At 36.7% G+C, this 11,188-nt stretch overlaps 1 protein-coding gene across 1 annotated transcript in view; it reads right to left on the bottom strand.

Annotated features, from left to right (window-relative positions):
* Positions 1–1,835: 1,835 nt before the first annotated feature.
* The window catches only part of PRKD1 (protein kinase D1), a 357,628-nt gene continuing 348,275 nt past the window's right edge, over positions 1,836–11,188 (bottom strand). Inside the window, exons 15-16 of the mRNA XM_012647880.1 lie at positions 2,945–3,030; positions 1,836–2,128 (exon numbers count right to left, since the gene is read on the bottom strand). Of these exons, the coding sequence (XP_012503334.1) occupies positions 1,910–2,128; positions 2,945–3,030 (305 nt within the window). The 3' untranslated portion in view covers positions 1,836–1,909. The remainder of the gene's footprint in view (positions 2,129–2,944; positions 3,031–11,188) is intronic.

The following is an 11,188-nucleotide window of genomic DNA, read 5'->3' as shown; positions in this document are numbered from 1 at the left end:
TACACTAAGAGAGAAAAGCTGTATTATACTCTTTTTTCCCGCCTTTATGAAATTGCTTACTTAGTCTTTTCTCATAGAAAAGGTGCCAGTTATATTCCTATGTTGGCAACAGAGTCATTGTCCTACTGATCTACATAGTCTACTTTGTCACTTTGATGGTATGTATCTGTATGCTTGTGTACGAATATTCACTTGGTCACACACACCACACATATACACACACACCCTACCCATAGAAACAAATAATAGATTGATGAACTTTTAAATTTTCAGATGTATTTGTTTAAAATTCAATAATAACACAAAACAGAGACTACCATTGGAAAGATCAACTATTCTCCCTCCAACCCTCCAAGTGGAAGTAGACTCTACAGTCTTAAAATACTTATCTAACATAGTCAAGTGTCTCACAACACTTATAACATTCTTTCAAACATTAATTACAATTTTTTTCTGTTATATACCAAAAGAAAACTGCCCACATTACCAATTCCATACACTTAAATTTGTTAAGTCCAATGTTTGCTTTCTCTTCTCCAGGCTGTAGAACCTCACTTAACATAGCTTCTCTTTAGGGATTATTTTCCAGTGTTTTTTTAAAAATAATTTTCAATTTTTAATGTTTATGGGTACATAATACTTGAAATAACTAAAATAGTGGTGTTGGAATGTTCCTAACACAAAGAAATGATAAATGCCTGAGGTGGTGGATATGCTGATTTGACTAATTCACATTGTATCTTCCAGTCTTTATGTGTTTTTGTGGATCACCTCAGAACCATTTTGTTTAGGTAATATGAACAGAAACTAGAGCCAGTATTCTAATAAATTCCTCGCTAATACTGACTAAATCAGGAAGCTACATTGAGATTGCTGTTTGCAATATTCCCACTTATGCCTCCAAGTATCCTGTTTGGCTTTGGTCACTTTTCCGCTTGGAACCTTCTTTTCTATTAAACTAGATGACATGAAAGACAGAAAGGCTTCACTACACTTTGAAACAGACTTTTACCACTGCAGGGTAGATAAGGCTAAATTCTAGACCATGGGACTTTTTTCTGCTTTTTGAGCAGATATCTCTGCTTCTCATTGGCCTGAAAACACTAGTGTGGACTATACATGAAAATAATTCAATCAGACACATATCTTGACAAGAATATTTATTTGTTTTTATGGAAAAATACACAAAAGCCAAAGGTTGCTTAGCTGCTGATTTTCCATAGTACAATAGGGCATTGTAAGAAAGGGGGAAATATATCTGTTATAAATGGCAGTTTACATTTCTAAGGCATTTAGGCTTAAGAGCGGTAGGCCCTGCACACTTAGGTGCGCTGACTTGAGTTTAAATATACTGAGGCACACCAGGCAGGCAAAAGACGTGGACTACATCGTAAAACTCTTTCATGCATTTGTGTTGCAGGATTTCATTCCCCACCCCCTCATCATTTGTTTCCATTCACATGAGTTTTGGAGTTGTTCATAGAACACTGGTAATGATCTACTCTTCAAGAGTCTGTTTACAAATTACAACACCAACGGGATACATGGAACAGAACTGCTTCATGGATAGGTTCTGTCTCTTACCAAAATGAGGCTCCAGTAAGAAAAACACTGATTTTCAAAGGCACAGTGGAGATAGGTTTAATGCATTAAATATAACATGAATCATTCACAATAACAAGTCTAGTGTTTCAGGGAACTTTTGTTAATACAACACAGTTGGTCACACAAAATACAAATGCTTCTGTTGATTTGTCTTGGCAACTCAGATACATCAACAGTGCTAACAGTTTAACAGCTTTGTTCTCGTCTGACAGAAAATAATGGCAGTTCTGCAAGGCAAATGTTAAACCTGACCGTATGTATTTATTAATTCCACAATGTTTTGACAGATTATCGGAGACGGAACTCAGAGGATGCTGACACGCTCACTGAGGGCTCTCATCTCTGTTTCTTCGGTCTCAGGACTGTCACTGTGGCTAGCACTTGGATTGATCAGGTGTGCGGGGTACTGCAGCCCCTGCTTGCCCGCATACTGCTCCCACCTCAAGTCATCGCTTTCATGGGTGATGTAGCGTTCCCCAATTTTGCATTCCAGCTCTCGTAAATCTAACCATGTCTGATAGTCCTGAAGAAGAAATTCCAAACTATTACCACAGAGATCATGACCACTCAACATGCTATTTTATATGTTGTCTACGAGTCACCCTTTCTCCTTCCACTCTAACAGTGCTGCATCATTTATCGTGCATCCTCAAGCAATGGCATCAGCACCAAAGCCATTCTATCTGCCTGGCCTTTGCAAATACATACTGTTTATACGATACCATGGATCAAAGTGTGGGCAATTAATGCTTGCAGTCAAGCAATTAGGAACATTGGTTTTCATTTGAAATTTAATGCCTACAAATAATCTTTCAGCATTTCAGAGTATTGTTTTTATAAACTTTAAATTCAATGTGAAAGTAATAAATATTTAAGGGAACACAAAGCACATGCACATACTTTATATATGCCATACATTTGTTCCACACATAATAGCCTAGGATTTAAAAATGTAGCTTCCAAACAAATGTAGTACATGACCAGATGGGCATCTATTTAGACATTTATCAGGATTACACATACTGATACTTTTGAAATCTGGTCCTCTGAGTTCTGTTATGATCCTTGGTTTATTTACTTATTTTTGGTATTGTTTTTCGGTATTGGTATGTATGTGTGCATGTGTGTCTTCCCTGTCAAATTTTCCTGGTAGAGAGAGAGAGGTTTAGAAACACTAAACAGTTATTGAATGCTAGGAAGTTGCATGCATTTCAGCAAATTGATACTAGAATAATTATACTTTCAAAAATATGACAAAAGATTTCTACATATAATATCAAAATTCTAAAAATATTTAGAAGCTCATCCAACTGACAAAAAAACCATGATTGATTTTTACCTGTAGCCAAGGGTGACTCAAGGTCTTATCAACGCTATAGCGCTTCCTCATTTTTACCTGCAGCAAATTATTGATAAGATCGATGGCTGAAAAAAATTTTAATTGTTAGTAAAATTATATGACAAATCGGCAACGTATGCATAATTCATTTACAATTTGTTTCCCATGGTTAAATGCAGCATGGTGACAAGGCACTACAACCTGTAAAAAATTCTCTTTTGAGAATTCTAAAACCTTAGCTCTCATTTTATTTCAGATACTAATTAAAGTAATTATGCAGGAAGAAGTATTAGAGTCTATTGTGAATATGATGTGGTCTCACAATAGGTCTATTCTTCATTGGTCTATTCTTCAATATACTTTTTTAGTATAGGAATTTTATTTATACATATCATTTATATAAGACCTAAATTAATGGTAGGATAAAACTAATAATCACGAGAAAGCATTTGCTAATTTTTTTATAAAATGTGTTTAATGTTTGAATACACATAATGTGATTCATAGTATTGAATTAAGTGACAGACATTTTGGCATAATATTTATATGAAAAAACTATAGTATAACATGGGTCATATTTCAATATAAACTTGGAGCCTAAAAACCAATGGACCAAGAGGAAAACATTTTTATCTCTTTCACTTTGCTTTTGCTTTTAAAAATAATCAATGTATTAGAATTATATCAGCCTTCATTGACTTCCTAGGGGAAGGCAGGAAAGAAATCTGTCTAATAGGAATTGTTTTCTGAGAGGTTAGAATCATAGTCCATCCAGCCCAGCACCATACTTCTGATTGGGGCTCCTATGAGAGTCATTTAGGAAGAAAAAATAATCTTTTAGTTATCTTGTCTACAAATCATTCTAGTTACCCATAGTACCATGTGATGAAGTTCTCACTCTCCTTTTCTGGAAATTATATATTCAGTCTACATGATTAATAGTTCATTATTTATTGAAGTCATTACACTCCCCACTCATTCTTGTAGTAACTTCCATAATCCTTTTTTTATTTTAGCATTTTCTCCCCAAAAAGAGCTTAGTGAAATCTGTCAACCTAATGGAAGCATTAACATTTCAGAAAGTTAATTCTCACCCTTAACCTTCCCTGGGCATTTTGTCTGAGAGATGGCTCTTTCTACCAAAAATCTTTATCAAATAGATAGCTGATCAAAAAATGAGAATTAACTCTCCATTTTTCCCAGCCACCGCATCCTGAATCAGGCAGCTCTGACACCATCGTTTGGTCTGCATCGACTTCTATGGATCTGAAGATACAGACTGCCACATGAGTCCAGAGGAACAAAGACTGTTTCCTTCAATCAGAATAAATCAGAATCCTTCTCATTATCGGGCAAAGAGAAGCTATTTCTACAGTCTGTTGTTAATTGAGAATTCTACATCTCTGGTGCTAATATTCCAAGTATTTGCCTGCACTGACGGGCTATAGAATCAAACAATGAAGAATTCTTTGATTGGAGAAATTCAATGCAACAGCACACATTTAAATGTCGTCTATGCCTATACACTCTTGCCTTAGCTAGAATACGCGAGGAAACATAGTACTTAGTACAATTTCAAATTCCAAGTATGTGTTCTCAGAGAGCTTTTGAAAGCATAGTTCTCTCAGTGAACTGTGTATTGGGCATGTGCTTTAAAATATCCATTCACATGATTTACTCACTGGTGAGTAAAGTGCACCTTCCATTCCTGCCGCTGTGAAGTCACACAGCAAAAATGGAGGATGAGGCGTGAAGGGAGAGCTTATGTGCTACTATAAGCATGCTGCAGCATTACGCTTCCCTAGACACTGCAGGGAATAAATATATGTTATTAATTCACTCATTCTGCTTTGAATTCTATAATTAGGAAACTAGGAGTACAGTACCTCAACAAAAGGTCTGGTTTATGCCCAAATGGGCCCCGACAGTGAACCGCACTGCCTAATGGGGAGGGAAGTACTGCCAGAGGGGAAACTAGAATCGTCTGAAGGGAATGTAATATGTGAAGATGAAAAAATTGTTCTGCTGAATGAAGCATACAATCATAAGTCTGGCTATGCCATGGGACTCAAGTGACCTGAATAAGCACAGCCAGGCAACACAAGTACCTCCACAAGGGAACAGTTTAGGATATAAGGAGAGGATTAGAGGGATGTGTGTGTGTGTGTGTGTGTGTGTAAATAAGGGAGGGAGCAAGACAGAGAGAGAGAGAGAGAGAGAGAGAGAGAGAGAGAGTGCATATAAATATATTGTGGGGGTCTTGGCAGCAGAAAGCAGAAATAATTAACTATTAAATGTTGGGACCATGGTGTTACTGAGAAAATACGTCCATCATTAGTACTTGAGAGCTCCATTCTACTTGCCACTTTTCTGGAACTCTTAAAACATCCTTTTTTATTAATTGAGTTGCCTACAATCCATGACTTGCAATGGTTTAGTCACTAAACCTATTTTTTAAGAAATTCAAAAGTTTTTTTTCAACATTCTCTTTATTGATCGTGTCTAAAATTGCTATAACACTCATGTAACAAAATTTCCTTACACGCATCATGTATGTATGTGTCATTAATTTATCTGTTTGTTTGCCAAATATTTCCTAAGTAATTGCTATTGGCAATTATTCAAGGAATAAAAAGTTAATGATAAAACCCTGGCCCTGAAAAACTCCCAACCTAGTTGCAAAGGCAAAACACACATGCATGCTGCCCCGCCCCACTTAACAGTATATAATGACAAAAGGCACCATTTTGAATCTTTGACTTCTAATTAATATTCTACTCAAAGAAAAATGTATTTTCTTTTTATAATTTACTGTAATTAGTCCTATTTATGTTCTAGATGCAATGGAGAACTTGACTCTATTCTATGTTACAGTTCTTTATGTCTTCGGATGCAGTGATTCCTCTTAACCTCACCTTCCACAGACCCTTCGGTTGTCTTTCAGACTCCTCAGTCTTCCTGTACACCCTGGTTTTAATGTTCACTAGCTTTTTGTCAATGTCTCTGCTAAAATTCAGTAATTATTGACCAGAATTTTCCTCATTATTAACTACCAATTTGATTTATACACACAGATATTATTCATATAGGCTAGAATTGGGGGTTTTTCATTCTTTTTCAAAGATTTTACATTCATATTCTTATTTAGTCCTTATAACAACCCTATGAAAGTCATTCTTTTAATCCTCATTCTATTTAAGAGGAAAAATTAAAGCTTCAAAAAGCCATGTAACTTGGTCAAAGTCAGCTCCTAAGTAATAGAGCTAAGGTTGAAACCCAAGGGGACCAGGCTTCAAAGCCTGCGCTCTGAACACACTGACTGCCACACTAGAAAAATTCTTTTTTTCCTTGGGCCATGGTGTTTTATTATGAAATAGAATAAAAGCTTTGAGAACATGTGGTGCTTATTTTTCTATTCTTGTGATACTTCACTTAGCAGGATGGGCTCCATCTCCATCCAGGATAATAAAAGAGGTGCTATATTACCATTGTTTTTTGTGGCTGAGTAGAACTCCATGGTATACATATAGCACATTTTATTAATCCACTCACATATTGATGGGCACTTGGGTTGTTTCCACATCTTTGCAATTGTGAATTGTGCTGCTATAAAGATTTGCATGCAGATGTCTTTTTTATAGAATGCTTTTTTTTCTCTAGGTAGATGCAGGTGGGAGGGAGGAGAAGGGGATGGGTATATTCACATCTAATGGATGTGGTGTGCAGTGTCTGGGGGATGGGCACGCTTGTACCTCTGACTTGGGCAGGGCACAGGCAATATATGTAACCTAAACATTTGTACCCCCATAATATTCTGAAATGAAAAAAATTTAAAAAAATGTTGAAAACAAAACATTCCTTTCTAATTTAAGGAAAAGTTTATTTTTTATTGTTTTCTGCATGTGAGTTACATGCAACTTGAAAAATAGTTCACGTGGCTCCTAAGGTGAAGAGACATGTGAGTTTCATATGCTTCATGAGGCCCCAGGCTCAAAACTAGCATGAGTTAAATACAACTCACATGGAAGTTAACGTGTTAAACACTCTGGCAGATAGCAGCCATATTATGCCATTAACTCGTTATGATCAACTGAGAAAAATGTTAATAATTAATTTTTTTCTAGTCATGAACATCAACGTCTTCTTAGTAATGTTTCCACCACACTTTCATGTGCTTGAATGCAAACGTGTGTGTGTGTGTATGTGTGTATATGCATGTGTGTGTATCTTTGTGACTATCGCTTCACATTTTAGCACTGAAAGACTATTCTGAATGCGAGATGATTCCCTCCCATCAGGAGGGGTAATTCTTCTAGATTTCTGCCATGTCCACCCTGAATAAGCCCATCTGCTATGTATTAATCAAATTATTAGAATCTTTTTTCAGAACAATGCTCAACCGTAGAACTTGCTGACTCTATCACAGATCATGTTCCCAACTGCCAAGCCTATAAATTATTCTTTGAGAAAGCCTTATTATGAACAAGAAATGTTTCCTCCTAGGAGTATTTCCATCCAGTCCATATTTTATCATCTTCTCCAAAGACTATTTTAGGAGATTCAAATGCTTTATTAAGACATATCAGTCCTTAGTATTACTCATTCTACCAATTTGGCAATCCTACTTAAAAAGAAAGGATGCAAGACAAGGGGAAGGGGAAGCCAGTAAGGAGCAGTAAGACTAGAAATACTGGAACAGCCATGGCATTCCCAAAAGACAGCCAACAACCAGAAAAAAAGTCCAAATGGGGTCTCAACTCTAGTTTCAAAACTAAAATGAAAATTCAGAATTTTGATCTAAAGATCAAAATTCTGGGGGGGAATGACAATAGGGAGACTGACACAAAATTGGGCCATTGTGTGAATTCCTCTCAAGAACAAAGCAAAGGAGAAAGGGAATGTGGTCTGGCTGTGGGAAACAGGAAGGAAAGAAGAGGATTGCAGCAGAACAGAATGCTAGTGCCCAAAGAAGGGAAGGTAGAGGAATGTAGAAACTTCAGGTCACCTGACACTATACAAGGATCGGGGCCTATGAGGACTCTGGAGCCACATGAGAAAGGGATATTTGGGAAAGTAAAGAATGCCTTAGAAATTCTTGGTACCCTACACCTCCTTTCATAAAAATAGCAAAAAGACTACATCCAAATACCTGGATTTCTTGCAGTAAGGCATACTGCAACATAGTGCAAGTCTTTCAGCAGTTTCGGGCAATAATCACATGCTATTTAAACAGGAGGGGTTGAGAAAGGTCCCAAGCAGTGAAGGAAATGAGAATCCCCTATTATCTTGGGTTACCCTTTTGGTTTCACACCCTCCTCCCCTTATTCTCTCAATTTGAAGACTTTTCTTCCTCCTTCTGTCTCTGAAGACACAGGAGCAAAACAGGCAAAGGCTAGTTCCTCCTTCTCTTTGCAGTAAATATGACACCACTTTTTTAAAAGAGTGGTATGTATGGTTATTCTCTGATTGTACCTGCCCATTTATTCTGGGAGTCAGTCTTTCTAATATTATTCTCAGAATTTTGTTCTCTTTATTCATTCTTAAACTCAATCCCTTCCTTTCATCTTTTCAATAAACTGTCCTAAATCCAAGTTCTCTTAAACAGCCACATCAGGGCAACCTAAGAAGCCCTTCCTTCTTTCTTACTGGAAAACTTGAAACAATTACATGGTGCATATTCCCTTTTAAATTTTTCCCCACATGAGCAAAGAATTTTTTTGCTTTCTAAAATGTCTCTAGCTAAGGATTCACACTATTTCCTATAAATTAAAAAAAACAACAACAAAAACAGAAAATCTTTTTGAAGTCTAATGTTTCTTCTTTTTGGCAACAATAAATTCTTGGCTAACACAGTAAAACGTTCCTCCTAACTTCCTGTACAGCAATTTTTCTCCTTGCCCCATCAATTGAGACTAAAATGTCAGGAAAGCAAAGAGAAAATTTTATCAAACATACTTTTTTAACAGAATGGGACTTACAGCAGATGTTAGTATAGCTGAAGTTCTGTGTAGCCTATGTGCTAGCTGCACAAGGATACCTGAACAAAGACAAAATTAAATGGTATATGCAGGTGCTGGGGGCTTTATGATTTGATATGAAAAGAAATATCCCGTCAGAGTATAACTATATAGATTCCATTCTCTTCTGGCATCAAATACAGAATTATCTTTCAAATGGTGCAAACTATATTGCAGTTATCCTCTATTTCAAAGCAAATACCAGTGTATGGACACAACAGATGATGTACGTAGAAGGTACATTTGCGTATGCCATTGCTGTGGCGAAACTGAAGGGCATCCAAAGCCTGGAGAAAATCCTACAAAAAGACTGTAACTGGACATATTTGAATTCTTAATAGGCCTCCCAGGAGACATTTCTCAGTCATTTCATTTCCCATCTTTTCTTATTTCCTTTTATTATCTCAGTACATGCCCGTCTCTCCCCACCCTTTCTATTAGATTTTAGCCTCTTGAAGGTGACACAGACTGGGCATTAATTTTTGCACATAACTTTCATAAATCTTTAAAATAAAATGCATCTAAATTTTAATGCATTAGAAAAATGCTTGCTAAGTAGCATTTGGTAGGTCAAATACATTAATTAGAAATTTAAATGGCCATTTTCTCAGCTCAAAATTTTAATACCCACATTGTGTGCATATGGTTTGTATATTTTGGCTAAAAATATTTCTGGGTGGCAGGGCATCACAACTGTACAAAATGTAACAGATCACAGGATCACTGACTTCTATTAGAAAATCAGAATGATGCTGAGAATAACTGCAATAAAAGATCATGTTCATTTTATAATGTTTATTTTACAAAAGGGAAATTACCTGTGAAACCTCAGGGCTGATCTCTTTTGTCCAGACCCAGCACTTTTTATTTTTTTCACTCCTGTCTTCTCTCCCCCTCAAATTATTCAGGTATGTATTTTCAAATTAGTAACCAGATCAGAACTATCATTCTGGTGATGGAGTCATCACCAATCAAATCGGCCTTCAAGCTCCTTGCCCTCAAGCAAGTGTTTTCTCTTTTTTTCCCTTTCAGTTCTGCCTCACTGCCTGTCGCAGTATACTGTTTAGTTCTTCTCTCCCTTTGGTTTGCTTCATGCTGATGGTAAGTTGTGTGTTTATTTTAAAAATCGTTTTGCAACCCTTCACATTCCAGCTCTCAACCCAGCATGCTGTTGCTCGGCAACACTAACTGGGACGCTCCTCTCAGGGGCTGAAACCAGAAGCTGACAGCAGCAAACAAGGCCGCTGGAAATCATCATCTCACTGGTCCCTGAGTCAATTACCGGAATCCAATGAAGTGCAAGACCTTTAGAGACTCAAGTCTTTCCTTTTCCAGTTCTTTCCTCTGTAGAAAGTTATTCTATCTAGCACTGGTTACTCCTTTGCCTTACACCCAATTTCATTTCCTCCTGAACACTAGCAATGCAATCTTGGAAATCATGAAATTGTTTAAACACAAGCATGCAGCAGCCCCCAAACTGATGCCCAACTGTTTCAAAATTTAAAGTAGAAATCAAAATATATTTGTATTATTCTGATGATGCTTAGGGTAGACTTTTTTTTTTTTTTTTTTTGTCATTTTCACTGCACATTAAAATCCTTTGGAGAGTTTTGTTTTGAAACACTGATACTCAAACCAAAGGTCAAGTGAAAATCTTTAGGGGAAAAGCTGCTAGATACTAGTATGTGTATAAATGCCTCAGGCGTCTCTAATATGTGCGGCTAGAGTTGAGCAGGACTTTGCTAAGTAGCGCTTCTTAGACTTTTACATACATACTGAAAATAGTTAAGGATCCTAAACTGAAGATTCTGATTCATTAGGTCTGAGGTGAGGCCTGATGGTCTGTATTTTAATGGCTCCCAGACAATGCCAATACTGCTGAACTTTCGGCCACACTGTATTAAGAAGTTAGAGGAATGAGAACACTGAAAGTGGTTAATAATTGGTTTAATGTTGCCCAAAGGACCCCTGAATAGATGAATCTAAGTATAGAGAAAGGTATCTAAACATACAGAAAGGTATCTGTCCTCAGCCCCACCTTGTTCGGTATCTGGAATGAAGATATAAAAGGTTTTCAGGATAACTTCTGCTCAGATGACGATAACAGGAAGAGCAAACCAATTGGATTACACACATATTAATAATTTCCAAAACAACTACAGGTTGGAGCAATGGATCATGCTGATAAAATACCATTTAACAGAGACAAACAAAATTAAGTCCTCTA

The sequence above is a fragment of the Propithecus coquereli genome, unplaced genomic scaffold (assembly GCF_000956105.1).
Source record: "Propithecus coquereli isolate 6110/MARCELLA unplaced genomic scaffold, Pcoq_1.0 Scaffold273, whole genome shotgun sequence".
NCBI classification, from domain to species: domain Eukaryota; kingdom Metazoa; phylum Chordata; class Mammalia; order Primates; family Indriidae; genus Propithecus; species Propithecus coquereli.
This window is presented reverse-complemented; position numbering and strand designations above follow the sequence as displayed.